Source organism: Sardina pilchardus, chromosome 3, assembly GCF_963854185.1.
Source record: "Sardina pilchardus chromosome 3, fSarPil1.1, whole genome shotgun sequence".
Classification (NCBI taxonomy): Eukaryota; Metazoa; Chordata; class Actinopteri; order Clupeiformes; family Clupeidae; genus Sardina; species Sardina pilchardus.
Genome location: NC_084996.1, coordinates 36,033,996 through 36,053,010, shown reverse-complemented (window position 1 = coordinate 36,053,010; position 19,015 = coordinate 36,033,996). Strand labels below are relative to the sequence as shown.

Sequence of the window (19,015 nt, the reverse complement as noted above, 5' to 3'; positions counted from 1 at the left end):
CTGTGACGACCGGTCATCTGTAGGTAAGGTGTGTAATAATTGCGTTGTTTGTTTGAGGCAGTCCCCTGGATAAATGGTTAAAAGTGAACAAAAATCACCAGATCCAGTTGAAACTCATTTAATCAGCCTTTCAGTACGGAAGCCTGCGAGGAAAACTGATTGCAATATTTTACCCTCTGAATGACTTCATGACAATGACATCCGGAAATGACAAATGGAACGGAAAAGCTGTTCAACTTTCAACTCAGATATTGCCTTTGCTTTCACTGGATGTAAATGATTTGTCTTACAAATGAGATGCTTGTGATAAACTTGCTATTACAACTTTGCAAGAGATGAGATATTACAACATCTCTGCAGGGTCAACATTTGTTATCACATAAATGTCTTTACATATCTTATATACAACAGGTTTATACATACATTAAAGCCCAAAGAGCCTGTTTCTGTGCAATTAACAGCTATATTAGTAAATAGAACTGCAACCATTATAGCGAAAAAAGGTAGCAACAACTTATTCTGTCAAAGAAAACATATTGCTTAATGAGTATTTACAGTACCTTCTGAGAAACTACAACCCTTTTCCCCCACTGGTAATAAAACATCTGCCATTAACACGTTTGCTAAATGATTTGCAAACACTGCATATGACGTGAATATATGGAAAGTGATGATAGTGGTACGGGGGGTTGGAAGGGAATTCAATAGTCCTGGCACGACACTTGGCATGGGATCAGAGACACTCTAAAGGCACAGTAGAAATCTACACTGACGCCATTTACAAGTTATTCCTGTTCCATGGAAAGAGCTTATTCTTCCCAAACACAATCTTTTTAAATCTGAGTAGCACTGTTAATGCACAAGGATGTAATGTTTCTGTGTAGGTATATCATTGCACAATTTAGGGCTTGGTTTAAATGATTCATAAAAAGTGTCTGCTTTTGGGCTGTATGACTACCAAGCCACGTGTTGGAAGAACCCTACAAGAAATATCTGGGGAAAGACTATCCTAATATTACAACTTAATCAGTTTTTCTGACATCTTAAAAATCACACCACTCTTTTCCCCTTTTCAAGCACACACACGGTCTTTGTCACTGAGGGAAGTAAGTCACTGGCTCTACAGTCTAGTGGTCTACTTATAACACAGTATGGAATGGTGTTGAGACGTTGCACTGTACTTGGAAGTGGTAGCTGTTCCCATCTAAAGAACTACTTGTATAGCTTAGCTATAGGTTGGCATATGCAGGGAGGTCACTTAATCTGTGATTGTATGTTAGTAGGTTCTGATGTGCATTGTTTCTTGTAATGCAGTGTAATTGCTGGGCATATTTCTATCAGTGCATAGTGTGATGGGCCCCGTTTACAAGTGGTATAAAATCCTACGCTCTGTATTGTGTGTGTTCTACATTAATCATGAGAAGAACTAAGCTGTGCTTAATGTCATGTGTCTTGTTCACAAACAACAGTGGAGGAGCTCAAAGGGAAAGAGTGCAAGTAGCAAAAGACCGAACGGAGAGAAAGGACAACGTTTGGGCAATGTTCCAGCACACCACAGATGATGACTGGGCACGTGAGGGTCTGAGATGAGATTTAAAATACAAAGAAGGCCTTGTTAGGCTGCTTTCCTCCAGTATAATCAGATTTGATTGGCAGTCGAAAATAGAGAACACCTGTGCATATGGTTTTGAAAGCATACTGTACCGGTTCATAGAAAAGGGTTAATGTAACAAACCTTGGGCTGTGCCCAAAGCCCACTTCTCTTTTAGCATTCTTCACCTTCGCATCATTTGTCCATCAAGCTCAAACCCCCCTTCTCAAATCCACGTTCCCCGTCACCGGCTGTGCATCCCGAAAATGAAGAAGCTGAAGAACACCGTGACGCCCACCAGGGAGACGGTGGCGGGTGCGGTGAAGAGCTGCCGGTAGTGGATGCGGAAGTACCACACCACAGCCAGCATCACCACGAACACAGGCACCACCAGGCTGCTGGAGCTCAGGGTCAGGCCGACCGAGCGCAGACCGCCGCTCGCCCCCGACTCTCCCCTGGCCCGAGCGCTCTCCTCTGGCCCGCCGGGGGCCTCGGGCTGGGCCGGCGCCTGGGACACGTGGCAGTGGAGCACGCTGTTGTGCGTGATGTTGAGGGAGGCGAGGGTGCGGCGCGGGTCCTGCAGGAGCTGGCCCTGCCAGATGAGCTTGATCTGACGCTCACGGCCAGAGAAGTACTTGCTGCAGGGAGACAGCAGAAGGAGACACAATGAAGTGTTTCATGGAGGACAGATATGACTTTGTTTTGGTGACACTAATTTTTTTACATTACTTCACATAACCAAAGAAAAAATGGCAAAAGTTGCCAATTCTCCATAGAGTTTCCTTACTTCCTTTATTAATGCCTTATGAATGAGTGCTACTGGTTAATTACTTTCTTATAGCCTCGTGAGATACTATCTGAACACATCTACTGGCCACTCAATCTCACCTCTTTAGCAGGCCAACTGTGTCATGAGGCCTGAGCACGGCCACCTCTTCAGTATCATTCAGATACTTCAAGCGCACTGTGATGTTTTCCAATTCGTCATCTACTTCTTCCTCCTCCTCATCGTCATCATCATCATCGTCGTCCTCTTCATACTCCTCCTCATCCTCTCCTCCTTCGGCGTGTTGCCTGCTTCCCTTATTCTCCTTTTGGATTTTGCGTTTCTTCCTTCTCACCCTCTGGATGTCCAGGAGCTCGTCCTCCTCTCCCTCCTCGGCTCTGCTCTCCTCCTCTTCGGGCTTCTCCTCTGGGTTGGAGTTGGCGTCTGGCTGGTCTTCCACGTCCGTGCTTGAGGGCGCCCCCACATAGCCGTCGTGGCCTCCTAGGCCGATGAGGGAGGCATGGGCACCCACCGTGAGAATGGTGCCCAGAATGTGGTCTCCACGGTCGGCCACATGGGTGGACAGCCAGGCTAGGATGATGGCCACCACCAGGAGAACCACTCCGCCCAGAGCGGTTGCCTCATCCCCAACTCCGTCCAGCACAGTCAGAGCACACACCGCCATACCTTCCCCTCAGTACACTCCTAGAAGAGCAAAGGATGTGGACTTAAAAGGACAAAAGGCATCAAGTGTTTTATAGTGTATCAGAACCTTGGTAAGGTCACCATACAATGTGTCACGCTTTTAGCAAATATTCTTCAGTTACTTTATCAACCGTCCCTGCCTTTAATGTTTTTGGCATAGAGTTTACCTTGTGGTAAAGCCAAGAGCACTGACCCAATGACCCAAGATGATTAAACATGCAACTCGGACAAGCCATGGTGTGGGCAGCGCTTACAGGCTAACATTAGAAAACGGAATCCTCAAGCACGACACGTAAACAATTAAATCTAGACTTAAGACAGCTAATGCCAGCTATCTATGTTAATTAAAAGAAGTCACCAATACAACCACAGAAGGCATCTTATTGCAAAACCATGAACATACATGTGCGTGTAAAATGTACCATCGACCTTCAAACAAGCATTAAGATGATAGGGAAACGTATAATGTGAAACAAGACAGCAAGTTTGCTGAGCGACTAGCTGCTAGCCATCAGACAAACTTGCTAAAGATCCGAGGCTAACAAGCTAACTCAGCTGACAACGACGACCTTTGTTGAATTTCTAGACACCTATGTTTTTCTTCACAAGAAAATAAAAACAAACAAACATATTTACTACATAAAACATATCAAGAAAAAACGACTCACCGAAATGTTGCTCAGATCATGGTTGGAAGCTCATAAGTTAGCTTGTGGACTTTCTGTCAACCTACTTTGTCCACATAAACAGATGATACTGACGGATGACGTCACGGGCGCTAAACTGAAGGCTGCGCACGCACATCTGTGATCAAGGTGCAGCACAACCAACTCACATGTTTACAACATAGGATTTAGTTGTTTGATATTGTAATAACAACCTAATATTTACTGTCTATTACATATGATAGCTCATAAATATTGTGGCTAAGGCACACCAAAGGTCAAAAGTCAAAACAAAAGGCCAAGGCATAACAACTGAAATATTGTTACTGATAATGAGAACAGATGAGGCTACAGGAGTTTATTTTCATATACCCATATTTTTTCGTAGAGAGTGTTCATGGGTAGCCTGACCAGCGAGCTGTGCACAACAGAAAGGCAAGTTATGACCTTATTCACAAATTGAAAAAGGAGATTTTATTCAGTTGCTTGAAGGGAAAACATGCTGCATTTTTTGTTGTTGTGACCATGGGTAGTAGACTATTGTGGCAAACAGAGTTGGTGGTTGCCTACTAAAAAACAGGTCTAAAAAGTTGTAAATCTATTCTAAATTAAGAAGCTGTGTCATTGATGCATTCAAACATTCAACCTATTTCACAAGCCTGTACAATGCTTTGGGTAAATTCTATGGCACACCTTACTTGAAGGACCAACAGTGTAGAGTGGAAAGACTGAATCTTTAAATATAGTTTTTAAAAAACATTTCTAAGGTGTTCATAATCTATTTGACAAAATACAATTATATTCACACTTTAAAGTAGCAAGTCCATCACCATATTCACATGTTCATGTTCTTATATTTAGTGAGAATCTGATTTATTGAACCTATCTAATCTCTCCTTCCAAGCATAGTAACAGGTAGTCTTTCATACAGCTGGGGATGTTGAGGCTGTTTATAGCAGTGTGACACTTTCCTCCCAAACAAGATCGGACAGAGCAGCGACACAGGTGCTGTAATGATCGAGGCTGTCCTGACATTCTCTGCACAGATTCAAAAAAAGATTGATTCGCCTGGGAGAGATAGACAGAGAGAAAGAGACAGAGAGATTTAGAAACTTAAGATGGGTAACCACATGTCGTCCAACACTCAAATTCCTCTCTCTGAACTCCATACACTAGAAAAAAGGTGCTATATAGAGTGTAGAATATATATTTTCCCACTGACCATCTTGAGATCCTTTGGAACCTCGTTTATCCAGTCCTCACAAGGTGGGACAACATGGTATGAGTTGATCATCACCTCCAGAGTGGCCGGGGACAGAAGACACAGCTTCAGCATCTTTGGGAGGAACAGTTTATTCGGTTGCACTATTATAGATGTATAGTAAATGTGAACACAATGACATGAAATACATTAAATAACTCAAAGCATTAGAGCGAAGAGTCACTTCACAGGTCATACAACAGAATTGTGCTACGTCGTCTTCTCACCCTTGGTGATGGTGGCTGAGCTCCGTGGTTAAAAAGGCTGCGGGCGATCTCCTCAGGCTGCTGGTCAGGGTAATCCTCTACCACCTATGCCAGAGAGAACAACAGTATGATTCCATAGCATCACAATCAAGACCTGGACCTGTCCTTATTTGGAAGTAAGGTGTTATTTACTGCATATATATATATACATATTATATATGCTATAGATTTATGTAAATGTAAGTGTAGCCTCAACCTATACTCTATAAAAAAATATATATCTATAAATATATATATATAAATATGGTGCTACCTGCCAATATCCCACTCCCACCTGCAGCAGGCAGTCCATTGGTGTATAACCAAAGCAGTTGGCGGCGTCTGCGCGGGCCCCGTGCTGGAGCAGTTGGTGGGCGATGCGTGGGGAGCAGTTGCCGCAGGCATTGTGTAGCGGCGTGTGCTGCTTCTTGCCGGCCTTTCTCGGGTCAGCACCTACCTCTAGCAGCCTTTTGACCACGCGCAGGTACCGGCCGACCTCCGATGCCCTCTCTGCCCCGCAGCAGGCGGCGTTGAGCGGGGTCTCGCCCTCCAGGTTCTGGGCGGCCACGTCGGCATCGTGGGCGATCAGCAGCTCCACGTGCTCGTCCAGGCCACGGCGCGCTGCCATGTGTAGTGGGGTGAGGCGGCTCTGGCGGTGGGAGATGTTCACATCGGCGCCGCTCTTCACCAGCAACTCCGCACACCTGGATGAGGACAATAGAGGGTTGTCCAAAATGCATATATGGGTGTGCTCTAAGGAGGAGAAAGGCTTCATTGAATGAAAGAGATTAATGGACCAACAGCTAAACACTTGAAACCAACAATACAAGCCATAGCATTCAAAGAAAACGTAATATCATGACTGAGTTGGTATCAGATGTGTTTGACCTAACAACATAAAGGTAAAAATACACATCAGTCTTTCTGTCAATTCAATTCAATTCAATTCAATTCAAAGGTGCTTTATTAGCATGACTGTTTGGTACAGTGTTGCCAAAGCTAGTGTTACAATTAACACAGTAGTATCATAAAGGAAAGAAAACAGAGATACATCATACAATGTAAACATCTGAGCACAAAATAAACGGTAGTACAAATAATGCTATGATAGGTAGAGGTGAGTGTATGCGTGCGTGTGTGCAAGTGTGTGTGTGTGTGTGTGTGTGTGTGTGTGTGTGTGTGTGTGTGTGTGTGTGTGTGTGTGTGTGTGTGAGAGTGTGTGTGTGTATGTCTCTCTCTCTCTCTGTCTGTCTCTCTGCACAACTCACTGATAGGTATCTGCAGTGTTGCACAGGTGAAGAGGTGCATTGCCGTCCTCTGCCAGAACATCAGGGTCTGCTCCATGGTTGAGAAGCAGTTGGACACAATTGGCATGGCCACCTGAGCAGGCGTCGTGGAGGGCCATTCGACCTCCAGGGTCCTCGTTCACCTCGGCCCCACGAAACAGCAACTCCTCCACACAGCCAGAGTGCCCCCTGCTGGCTGCCAGTCGCAGTGCAGATGTCTGTTTGATTTTGGTGGTGAGGGTCCACATGCCTTTAACAAATAAATACACGACACTACAGTTTAACTAATTCAGCAACCTCTAGCTGCTATGTAACAACATAGACAGTATTTGATTATCCTAACACTGACTCAACTCAACACGAGAGTGAAATAGCCGTAACATCCAACACAGATCAACCCCACAAGTAATATTCAATGTAAGCCTTTATTGGTGAATTGCCTGGTACAACTATGGATTAAAAGAAAATCTTGACTCAGCTGTAAAATGTTACATGTGAATAAAATGTCTGCAGGTGGGCCTATACATTCAACTGCAAAGACACAATTGTCATTTTAGCAGCCAAATCCAGCTGTCATGATTCAATTTTAGAAATAATCTAGTCCCTACCCATTTCTGGTGCCCACACCATCTCCTCCTGAACAGTCTCCATCAGTGCATTGACCATGCCAGGTTCTTTAAGGACAGCATAGATCCCAGCCATGTCTCCACACATGAAGGTGTTGTGGACTGCTGGGTCCCTACAGCGGATCTGCGGTGGAGGTGCCCTGACCTCCTGAATCTTGTCGGTCCTAGATCGAGGTGGGGGTCGGGTACTGCGAGCAGGTGGCAGTGGCCTCCGAGACATATCTCGCCGGTGGGCCAGCTCCCGCCGCGCCTCCTCCCAATCCTGCATCTCCTGATCAAGTCTGAGAGAGCGGAGGGAGGCAGAAGTGAAGGCGAACGTTTGCCGTGACATTAAACCCCGAGACCTTTAGTTCCTTCCTGCAACATAGAAATTACAAGGGACAGAGGATGCTTCACGAAACACTGCCGTTAAAAGCACCCAACCTAACCTGTCGCACGGTCGTTGTTTTCAACACCCATTTAACCTCAGAACAATAAAAACTATTTTATGTTACATGCTGCCTGTAACACTGGCACAACATGCAAAGTAAAGATGCAAATTATCTGTGTAGAAAACGGCTAATGGGATGCAAATATCAAGTATTCCAATTTTACTTCCGTTTGGCTTTATCCAGTGACAGACTCTTCCGAATGCACCTTGGAAAACCTCTGCCGGTCACAAGATTGTTGACCGCACAGCACACAAATGGGCTGAATGTTATTAATAACTGGGAATGCAAGCTGACACCCATGTAACAAACAACACAGCAGATGGCGCTAGAATGCCGAAAGCTACGTTTGCCTTGCGGAACATACGTCAGGACTACGCAGGCCACGTACTGTTTGAACGTAGCGGCGCCAAGCTTACAGTACGTTCGTATAGCCTGCCTTTGCTAGGCAGGTTTTTCACTTCATCACATTCGATTGTAAATATGCTAATAACATAACGTGTATCACTGTATTGTCAACCTGTTTAGTATTTTTAATGGCAGGATGTCAAGAGTCCACTCGTGACTAACAAGGCGATGGTAAGTTCATGACTAACGTTAGTAGGCTAACTCGGTTCAGCCATCATTAGCTAAGTTCACGCCAAAATCAAACAAATCAGTGTCTTGTTCAGCAAGAGTTTCGAAAGTTGTAGGTCAGATAGCTAAATCCATACGTCTTATGCAATGTTGCCTTGTAACACTTGTAAGCTATTAGCAGTAGTTAAAAGCCGTATACTACCAACAAACCTATGTTGTACCTTCAGCGTTTTCATCCAGGTAACGTTACTCTTTCCTTTTGCACGAATGCGATTTTCAGGCTTGCAAGTGGAATGGTCTTTTCAGCGTGGGAGATGAATTCGACGACGAGGTGATATTTGTGTCTGCATGTCTTTCAACCCTGAAAATGCCAATTGCCGATGTTGTGTGTAGTAGTACGTAAACAGTATCAGTTGGGGAAAAACAAGGCCATCAACGTTCCCTTAGTACACATGTATTTCTCATTAACACAGTCACACCTGGCGCTGATGACCCCTCGGTCTAGTAATTCGTGTAGCTGCTAGTGCAAGTTGGTAATACATTTGCTGTTAGAAATGCTGTAATATCCCCACTAACGTTAGTTGCAGGCCACTACATATCAGTCGTTGTTTGACAAGTCATTTCTGTGCTCCACACCAATCGTCATTGTCGCCAGCGTTTGTGTAATGTAATACATCATGTTATTATGCTGTGTTGAACTAAGGTAAACGATTTGTCTTGGACATAGTATTCAATTAGCATTGTGCTTGCATAGGACTTGTTGCAAGCAGACTGGACAGTGCCTACTGCCCCAGCCACCACCCTACAGTCCTTAGATGATCAAGGGACCTCCACGTCAAATACCTCAAAGCAAGCCGGCCCTGCCACAGCCATTACCATCCCAAATGAATCAGACCCAGGGAAACAAGCTACTCGTAATGCCCCTGGGCAGCCCACCGTTTTGGGCCTTAGGGGTTTCTCTGCCCCTAAGCTGCCCTCCACCTCAGGTGCTGGAGCCTCTGCCAGTCTATCTGACGTGAGGAACAGTATACAAAGTACTGGACCTACTCATCAGAACTCCCTAACACCTGCTTCAGGTGCCTGCCCACTGGATGACTTTGATGACTGGGACGTGGATCTCACGGACTTGGATGAGAATGTGTCTCATGTGGTGCCTGTGTCTCATGTGGGGCAGCCTGCTCCAGTGACTAGCGTAGCCCCTCCAGCGGCTATCTCTAACTGGCCCTGCGAGGATTCCATATCTCCACCGAAGAGGATGCGCCCTTCATCCTGTGCCAACGGCTTAACTCCCCCTGGTCCCAGTTTGAGAGGGTTCAGCATTGCTGCCCACACGCCTGAGCCTCTCGGAAGAGCCCCACTCCCCAGAGGTTCTTTTGCTACCCCTGGGCCACCTTCAGGTCCTTTCCGAAGCCCAGCTGCCCTCCCTGCCCCTCCACGTAGTCCGGTTATTCCAAGGATGGCGAGCAACTTTCCCAGCCCTGTGACACCTAGGCCGTGGAGGCCTCAGACTCCAGGGCAGACGGGCAGTGGCATGTGCCAGCCTGCCAGACACGTTAGGGGGGGGCTGTTTCAGGCTGTGTCCCCCTGCCCGCCCCCCATGCCCTCCCCTCGCCCCCTCCACACACCGGTCCTGACCAATCACCTGGTCCAGCTGGTGTCTGCCTCCAAGAAGACGCCTCAGAGGCCGCGGACTGACCCGTCCCGGCCCAAAACCCGACGCTTCCCTGGACCGGCCGGGATGCTTCCTCAGCAGGTGGGTTTGCCAGGCCTGCTAATATCCTATTTATTCTAGTTACTGGAGATGTTGTTAGGGGCAACTGCAGACCTACAGCACTCTTGCTGAAACCTTTTTCTTGAGTGAAGATTCTTTGACATTTAGTTTTGTCATGTCTGCATCCAAATAAGTGTCTTTTGTTGCGCTCTCTCTCCTTTTCCTAGTTGAGTGGCAAAAGCCTGGATGACATTGTTGTGGCAGTTCCACAGACTCCTGCCCATGGTGCTGTAGCTCGACTCAGGACTGAGGTATATATGCATTGCACAGCACACATATGACACTTCACGGCAGAGGACAAATCTCTGTTAGTCTGTTTAATATTGTGTGTGTGTGTGTGTGTGTGGCAGGTCCCCAGCTCACAGGCGCCCGACGAAGAGGATTTCAGTGGTGGCGCGTGGGCCGCCATGAAAGCCGAGATGGGATTGGACGAGAAGAACCCCTCCTGCTTCCTGCACTCCTACAGCGTTGTCATGGTGCTCCGCAAGGTGGGTCCCCTGGCGTCCCCCATTCATCTCCCCATTAGCGCCGCTTGTACATCATCGGCACGCCACGGATGCTCCACACTCTCTCGGCCCCTCTGCCTACTAGAGCACTCTTGTGACTGATGGGGAGGGAGGGCACCATGAGCCAGTGAGTGACCCCTGAAAAGGATCAGCAGCCATCGCCTCTGCTGCACTGGATCATGCTGTAACATACATCAAGTGTGTCAGGCATACAAATTCTTGTGAGGTATAACAGCCCATGTTTCCGGTTCGGCACTCTCTGTCTTGACTAAATGCTACAGGCAATGACCACAAGGAAATTCCTTGTAGTTCAGGCAATTTAGAATTTTCTCAAAACTGCAGTAACATGAGGCAGAGCACCTAGTGGAACCAAATTGAGTTATCCGCTGTGTGAGGCAATGGTTCTGAGTAGCAGCCAATGTTATTGCTTTTTAATATGGTCATGTTCAGTCACATGCAAATTGCGAAAAGCATTTCTCCAAACTGAGAATTAGCCATTTCAGGTGTTGCCTGTTAAGGTGTTTGGAAGATGCTGGCACTCCTTTTGGATGTCAGTGTTTTGGCTTTTACAGAAGCACACCATGTATTTAAGAAGTGTGATTTCAACAGTCCCAGTGTTGAACTTTGCAATGGCAGAGCTTATATAAAGAACTCTGATGAACCCTGCAGTGTAAGTGCTATTACGCATGGGTCCTTAAATTACATCTTTAAAACACACTCTTTCGGTTTTTGGTTCCTGCTGTGAATGACTGCTCACTTTGATTTGGAACACAATTACGAAATGGCTTATGAACTTTAGTGCGCAAACTCCAGGCTAACAAATGAATGCCCCTCTGGTCCACTCCACTCCCTCCTCTGTGGTCTGTCTGTGCACTGGACCATTGTGTTCCCCCTGGCACAGCCATCCTACTGCTGCGGTATGGCTGACTACTCCAAATGTGTTTGTTGTTTAATGGTAATGGGCCTGTCTTCCCAGTGGGGCCTGACGGACCTAAGCAGGATAAATGGTTCCTCCCGTGGTTGGGAGCTTGTAGTTATTCTGATAAGTATTGTCATGCTCATCTGTCACCCTGATGTGATTATTATTGTAATTTCAATGTTTTGCCGTTAACGAGCTTTCGCTAATGGAGCTTGCCTGTTAATTATTCATCAGCTGCTAATTGATGAATGTTAATGATTGGCCTTATGCAGAATTCATTAATGGATTTTTTTTGGAGGACTATAACATTTGATTTGCTCTCTCTCTCTGTATCTCTACCTCCATCCCCTCTTTTTCTCTCCCCTTTTCACACTGCTCCTCTTGCAAGTCTTTTTCAGTATATTTTCCTTTTTGTGTGTCGTGCATCCCTCTTCTTAATTCTCTCCCTCACCAGTTTATTTGACTTATTTTCAGGCTGCACTTAAACAGCTAAACAAGAATAAAGTTCCCAACATGGCTGTTGTACTGAAGAGTATTCTACACACACATGCTGATGCCAAGGCTGTTTTTAAAGACCCAACAGGTAAAATACACTCTGCAACCCCATCCCCCTACACACACACACACACACACACGCACACAGACGCAGTGTATGTATCCCAGCGCAACAGCCTATAACTATTAGGTCACATACCCTCTCCATACACAAATAAGACCTTAAGATGAAGTGGACTTGTGCTGTGGAGCTTGTGAAGAGGACCTATATTGTGAGTGCTGTGTTGGTTTAGTAGATTTTAAACAGCATTCACACCAAGAACGATAACGATAACCATAACGATAAAAGCGTCCACACTGGCCAACGATAAGAAACGTCTCTCCTCGTGTTAATGAATGTAATGGCTAAAATATTATGGGTTCTGATTGGCTGCTAGCTTTTATTGTTCTCGAAATCGCTCGGAAAGTGATCCCCAACGATATTGTTCTTAATGTTGTTATCATTATAGTTTATGTGTGAACATTACTTATCATTCATATTAATGAGAGCGATATTTGTTTATAGTTATCGTTATTGTTCTTGGTGTGAAGTTGAACAGCCCTTTACTTGTGAAGAGGTCTATATTGTGAGTTCTGTGCTGGTTTAGTGGACTTTACTTGTGAAGAGGTCTATATTGTGAGTTTCTGTGTTGGTTTGCATCTGGTATTTGTGGCTGAATGAACAGTCGAGGCAAGGGGTGAAGAGGTCTCCCTTTGTTCTATGCTTGACTACATACACACACACACACACACACACATACACATAGTCACTTACACACACCCACACTCACACTCAAACTCACTCATACACACTGCAAGTGTGCAAGACATCTGCTGTGTCTCTTGTGCCCTCCAGCTCTCAATCTGTTTTCTCTCCCTCTTGGTTGCCTCTGCAGTTCTGTCTTCCTCCTCTCTTATTATCCGTCTCTGTGATGTTGCTACTCATGGGCCACTCAGGCATTCCTCCCCCAGCATCCTGCTGCCCTCGTTCGTCTCCCCCTAATCCCCAGTCATCGCCACTCATTTCTCTTTATGCCATCTGAAATATGGCGCTCCGCTCGACATTTGGAGCCGCGCATACTGAGACACCATCGCATCACTGCTGCAGCAGTCATTTCCACCAGCAGGGGGCTGTACTAATATTCAGTTTTGTGTGTGTGTGTGTGTGTGTGTGTGTGTGTGTGTGTGTGTGTGTGTGTGTGTGTGTGTGTGTGTGTGTGTGTGTGTGTGTGTGTGTGTGTGTGTGTGTGTGTGTGTGTGTGTGTGTGTGTGTGTGTGAACGAACAGGTGAGATGCAGGGGACCGTGCACCGCCGACTTTTGGAGGATCGACAGGCAGAGCTCAAAAGCGGAGCAGTGCTGTTGCTCAAACAAGTAAAATGCAAACCTAGCTCTTGGGAGTGTTCTCTCTTCAGTGCTTATTAGAAGAGAGTACAGTGCATGAGTGCTCTCAAGAGTCTGGCTTACTGGGTGCAAACATAAAAGAAGTCATTTGTCACACTGACAGTCTGTGAAAGTGTTGCATAGGTTTTTCAACATCCTCTCTTGTCTTGCGTAGGTGGGAGTGTTCTCCCCCTCCCATCGGAACCACTACCTGAATGTCACGCCCAACAACCTGCTCCGGATCTACCCGCCAGACGGAAGCCTCCAGCCCTGCACACTGCTGTCCCAGCACGCCCTGGTGAGCTAGAGACCCCTCCGCCTGCTGATTGTGTATAGTTCCAGGGAGTGTTTTGTAACTGTCTTACTATTCTCTCAATTAAGGTTTGGGCTAAATTAACAGAAGTCACCTAACACAGGACTCATAGATTCACTTTTCATTCACAATCACAATGCTCATTTGCTGAACCCTCAAATAGAAAAAATAAACAGGTGAAATTGATGAATGAGCAAAACAGAACATGAAATGGATTTGTTTCCTGTAAACATGTAGCAAACAATGCAGGAAAAACATAACATTTTCTAAGATGGCTATAGGCCTGTGTGCTTCACACAGACACATGGTAGAAATGGAAAAGTTCATGCAATCCCACGGGCTATAATAATTAGTCCAGTGCCAATCAATGGAGAGCGTGCGTAAGCCAATGTAATCCACTTCCACCGATGACTTGGCTTTGATTTGAGACAAGGCCTCACGTGGCACTTTGGGCTACACTGGCCAAACATTTAACATGAGAGTTTGCAATTAGTGTGATGAGTGCTGTCACCACAGTTGAGTATGCGCTCTGACTGCCTATCAACGAGTCAAGGTCATCGTAGGGTTGGGTTGCTGTGAGGCCATCGGAGGTGTACACAATGTGGGAGTCATGTGAGGGACCCCCAGGATGAGTTGACCCCTGTGTGAGGGATCGTGTGTGTGCGTGTGTGTGTGGAGCACCCTGGGATTGGATTGGAGATGTACAGCTGTTGGATGCATGAGGGACGCCAATGTGTGTGAAGCGCTTGGCATGTTTCCCAAAGGGTAGGGCGGTGTGATAGAGTGCTGTCAATACGGTTGAATATTGTGCACTCGGACTGCCATAGATAGCAATGTGCCAGGCTCTTTGCCGTTGCGATCAAAGGTAGGTTTGGTAACCTGGATTCAAAGTCAGGTGGGGTGACTGCTCTCTCCCTTCACTAGCATGTCATTCCTAATGTCGGTGGGTGTTGAAATGTTCAATAAACAAAATCTTTTGAGTAGGTTCAGGTCACAATCATACCATGTTTAAGTCACTCATAGAAACGTAATTTCTCTGTATGAAACAATCCATTTACTGTAAACAAGGTTTACTGGCCATCCATCAAAGTGCTCAATGTACTCCGTTTACATCAGTGAACAGTGAAACTCAGTCATACTTAGGCTTGGGCTCTAGGCGGATGATGCAGCAACACAGCAGTCTACGTCTCTGTGTAGTGTCTCAGCCAGGTGCATCTAAAAATGCTGCCTCCCAGTTACCACAATGGCAGGTAAACCGTGCTGTCGGAAGGTCTCCCCCGCTCTTTAGCGTTATTTTCCAGGTGTGGTGGTTTGAAGGTGTGGTATATCCTCTGAAATGAGCAGGCTGTCTACAAACTGCATGGATTTAACCCAAACTTTGTCTTGGACACCCTTAGCTCTCATACCTGGTGAAAACACGGAAACGCTTTTTCTAGTGAACTTTAATAACGGGCTGGACAGTCACTAGTCTGCTGTGTTGGGATCAGGGGAAACATTTGGCCATATTGAGGGAGGCCTTCTTTGCAGTGGCGTCACAGTTTGCACACAGTGGAAGTTGCATAATAATGGGATAATAACACTTGTTATGTTTTGACCCTTATGTCATTTGATCAATGTGATCTTAAAGATTCCTTATCCCCTCACATGGTGGTGTTTGATGTCATTGTGTGTGTGTGTGTGTGTGTGTGTGTGTTAGGGGCCAGCAGAGGTGTGGGGTGAGGACTCCACCAGGACAGTAGGAGGTCCTGTGTCTCAGATGGAGCTCCGCTTTGAGGACGAGGACGAGGAGGAGGAGGAGCTGGGACAGAAGAGCAGTAGAGTGCAGGGATGCCCTCCTCAACCTGCTGCCCACAACAATGGACCATTGCTGACCAATGAGGGTGCATGGGACGCAGGTGTGTGTACTTGCACAATTTTTAGAACTGTGTGTGTATACTGTGTGTGTGTGTGTGTGTGTGTGTGTGTGTGTGTATGTGTGAGTTGCGTGCTGCTGTTTCCTCCCTGTGGTGGGGCCAAATAGTGTCTCTGGTTTCCCAGCAACTGGATTGTCTGAGCAACCCCTGCAGAAATGCCTACAGCCAAAATATCTTTCAGATTGCTTCTGTTTATAGGCCCTGGTTGCTATGGGGGAGGTACTTCTGTGTGTGTTTTTGTTTGTTTGTTTGTTTGTTTGTTTGTTTGTGTGTGTGTGTGTACATGCCCACATATGTATTTGTTTTCAGATGGCTTGGATGAGTTACTTGGAGAGCTGCCAGTGGAGACCTACTCTGTGTGATGCCAGCCACAAGATCAGTGAACCGCACTACAATGCATTCCCTTCAGTTGCCAAGAAGCTCGCGCACACACACTCACAGACACACATGCACATGCAAGCACACACACATATACACATGCACACACCTGTTCATGGTAAACAATCTCCTCAGGTGGCTCCATGTGTTGGGATCAGACTCGTTTGATCTGTGCAGGAGCCAGATCTGAGCCGGGGTCGGCGCACGGAGCGTCGTCCCCCCCCCCCCCCCCCCCCCCCTCCAGGAACACCTGTTGCCATGGCGACGCGGCACAGCAGGTCCGAGAGAGAGGTCCACCTCGTCCTCGCACCGCCTCGTGTCGTCTCGGCTTGAGCGCGGCCCCCCTGCCCCTGCTCCAGTCTGCTCTGTGACATTTCTCCCTCCCTCGGGCCCACCCCGCGCCCTGGCACTGGCCCCGGCTCCTGAGCAGAAGAGCGCCCCCACCCCACCCCGGTCTGGGGGCTACGCCAGCACGGGCATCGCTTGTGCACGGACGCGTGCAGAGGCCGAGTTCACAGAGGACATTGGAACTGAGCGGTTGACAATTTCTGTCTTTCTGTTCTTTTCTTCTTTCCCCACCCCCTCTATTGCCTGTTGTTATCCGCTCTTTTGGCTCTGTATTTGTTATAACTCTTTGTGATGAAGAGACTACTTATGTTGTAAAAATGTATATAATTTATAGTGCAGCCTATCAGATGATACGATAGCACACACTCTAATAAATGTGTGAGCCACTACACTAAAAGAGGGCTCTGCTGTTTCCCTGGTTTTTGACAGCATTGAATGAATGAACCTCTCCTAACCCCCAAAATCTGCCTGGTCATGCCACCGCTCCACACCACTGCGTCTAGTGTATGAGCACTCACTTCTCCTAATGGGTGTGTGCCCTGGGATACCTTTAGCTACCATCTCCAACGTATATTCAAGACCTATGTTAAAAAAAGGCAGGTTAAGCCTAAGGTTTTTACTTTAATCTCGTCCTACAACTGTGTGTGCCTCCATTAGTGATAAAGAAATACTTCAAGCCGGTCTCCAGGTTCACCTTGATGTGGCACAATGCTGCACTGCACAAAGAGAACCAGTTTCCAATAGTTTTCTTTGTCTGCCGAAAGAGCAGAGCAGTTTGGGAGAACGAATGAAGAAATGTATAACACTACACCCTGAGAAAGCATCATGTAAATATGACAAGAGCAGACCAAATACTGTGTGAAAGTGCACTTAGATGTATTTGGGTCCAATCCACCAAATACCTTTAAAAGCACTGGGTGCTGAGGTACCTTGTGAACCAAAATGAAACCGGGGGCCTATTCTTCCAGAACATTGGGTTGTGTTTGGGAATGTGAACGGTCTGGCCAGTTCACTCAGGAGAAGCAAAGGATGCAGTTAGAAGAGGGTGTTAAAAGCCTACTGAAGAAGAGGGGATAACAAAGTGATTTTAGAAAATTAGCAGGTGCTTTGGGCTATGTGAGGTTGGAGGGGTTTTATGCCCCTCCTGACTAAACTTTTATAATTAAAAAACGGTGCATGGTGAAAGCTTGGTCAGCTTGGTAACTTTGATGGGTTAATTGCTCTTTGATGGCATAATTTCTAATTACGAAGGGACCACAGTGGTATTCCTTCAAAATCGTACAAAGCCCACTTCTTCATTCCCTGCTCTGAAGTAAACCATTGAAGATTGGATTTCATTTCATGTTGCTGCCACAAACCTGATAATGGAGTGTGAGTTGCAAGAGAGTTTCAGGCTTTGGTAAGCAAACTTTTCCATAACGTTTCACTGATGGAAACGAATGCCAACTGAACTACTGTAGGGGCCGGCTTTGGTGTGATCACAGGTAAAGTGAATGTCCTTACTTTTCTGTTAGACGTGTTGATTCTCATCTACTGCTTTTGGTCAGGCCTGGTGGACATAACTAAGGTTATCTTTGTTTATGCAGCGACAGGAAGATAGTAGCCAGAGGCCTATCTCTACAATCTGAATGTCACCTACATACACATATCAAAAGTCATCATTGTGTCCCTCCTTTGATGAGAGAAGCTCTTGCCTCCTTATGGAAGATATGCCAAAACTACATTTATTTATGACCGCCGCTAGCAATATTAGAGAGATTGTCAAAGTCAAATTCAAAAAGTATCTTATCGCAAGATAATGAAATATTTCTATTAGGCAATCTGAAGACAACCAAGCTTATTTATTTCTTCTAAGGGCAGGTGCTTGCTTCTTTTAATACGGGCATGTGTGTACTCTATGTTTGTTTATTGTATATTTATTTATGGTAACTTTCCAGTTTTGGGGAACCAGTGGGCGTCCTCTAACTTTGCTCCAGCTGCGAGATCACGACACATGATTGGTATGATGGATTCACAAAATACCATATGATTGTATGCTTTCACATGTCAACTTTTGGGGGCGGAAGACAACATGTTTGCAATACGGTACTAACTACCCCCATACATTTCTATGGGATATTCTTTGAGTGCCCTGTCTCCTCATTAGAAAGTCCCTGTTTTATCCTACTGATAAATTATCGAGTTATCTAGTCAGCACCTCTCGTGCATTATTGAGAAGCCATGATGACAATCTGACACTCATTTGGTTACTGGTAAAGTTGACTACGGTAATTTCCTGCATATAAGTCGCATTGTGTATAAGCCACAGGACAGTGTTTTATGCAAGTTAGAAGAAACAAAATCATATTAACTGCCCCCCTGTATTAACCTCATAGCTGAAGAAATTTTGCAAAATCAATGTATAAGCTAATAGTCGGGAAATGACGGTATCTTAGTTGGATCAAAGTGCATTCACTTGTATTTTGTTATCTCAAGAAAATACACTTGTTTTCTCGAGGTAATGAGAGCATTATATTGTTAACTGTTACCGTAACATAGCAACATCTTACATTTATGTAGCACTTTGTCAAGTGCTTTACAGTAAAGGGGGGACTTTACCAACCACCACCAATGCACCTAGTTGTACAGTGTAAGACAGCCATTTTATATGCCAGAATGCACTACACACCAGTTTAGAGTGGAGAATGAGGGAAAGAATGAATGAGCCAATTACACTGGGGATGATAAGGATTGGGAATTTAGCCAGGACACAGGGGAACCCCCTACTCTTTGCTGTGAATGCCATGGGATCTTTAATGCTCA

General features: G+C 45.9%; 3 protein-coding genes across 8 annotated transcripts; 1 reads left to right on the top strand and 2 right to left on the bottom strand.

The window, feature by feature from the left end:
• Positions 1 to 102: 102 nt before the first annotated feature.
• tmub2 (transmembrane and ubiquitin-like domain containing 2) lies at positions 103 to 3,830 on the bottom strand. The gene is made up of 3 exons (XM_062533083.1): positions 3,731 to 3,830; positions 2,480 to 3,062; positions 103 to 2,229 (listed from the first exon to the last, which is right to left on the bottom strand). The coding sequence occupies exons 2-3, from the start codon at positions 3,040 to 3,042 to the stop codon at positions 1,836 to 1,838; spliced, it is 957 nt and encodes a 318-aa protein (XP_062389067.1). The 5' UTR covers positions 3,043 to 3,062; positions 3,731 to 3,830; the 3' UTR covers positions 103 to 1,835.
• Positions 3,831 to 4,464: 634 nt separating this feature from the next.
• On the bottom strand, positions 4,465 to 8,585 carry asb16 (ankyrin repeat and SOCS box containing 16). Of its 6 annotated transcripts, none has more exons than XM_062533074.1 (7): positions 8,360 to 8,585; positions 7,128 to 7,426; positions 6,502 to 6,769; positions 5,508 to 5,937; positions 5,216 to 5,299; positions 4,950 to 5,063; positions 4,465 to 4,795 (listed from the first exon to the last, which is right to left on the bottom strand). In XM_062533074.1, the coding sequence occupies exons 1-7, from the start codon at positions 8,383 to 8,385 to the stop codon at positions 4,610 to 4,612; spliced, it is 1,407 nt and encodes a 468-aa protein (XP_062389058.1). In that variant the 5' UTR covers positions 8,386 to 8,585; the 3' UTR covers positions 4,465 to 4,609. The 6 variants fall into 6 exon arrangements, with proteins under 6 accessions (XP_062389058.1, XP_062389059.1, XP_062389055.1 ...); XM_062533075.1 differs by having other exon boundaries at positions 8,371 to 8,583; XM_062533071.1 differs by having other exon boundaries at positions 7,128 to 7,502; positions 8,360 to 8,582.
• hrob (homologous recombination factor with OB-fold) lies at positions 7,987 to 16,595 on the top strand. Its single transcript, XM_062533068.1, has 10 exons — positions 7,987 to 8,152; positions 8,430 to 8,480; positions 8,904 to 9,902; positions 10,088 to 10,171; positions 10,271 to 10,408; positions 11,820 to 11,928; positions 13,167 to 13,252; positions 13,437 to 13,559; positions 15,271 to 15,469; positions 15,797 to 16,595. Exons 1-10 carry the CDS (start codon positions 8,150 to 8,152, stop codon positions 15,847 to 15,849), a joined length of 1,845 nt encoding a protein of 614 aa, XP_062389052.1. The 5' UTR covers positions 7,987 to 8,149; the 3' UTR covers positions 15,850 to 16,595.
• The last annotated feature ends 2,420 nt before the right edge of the window (positions 16,596 to 19,015 follow it).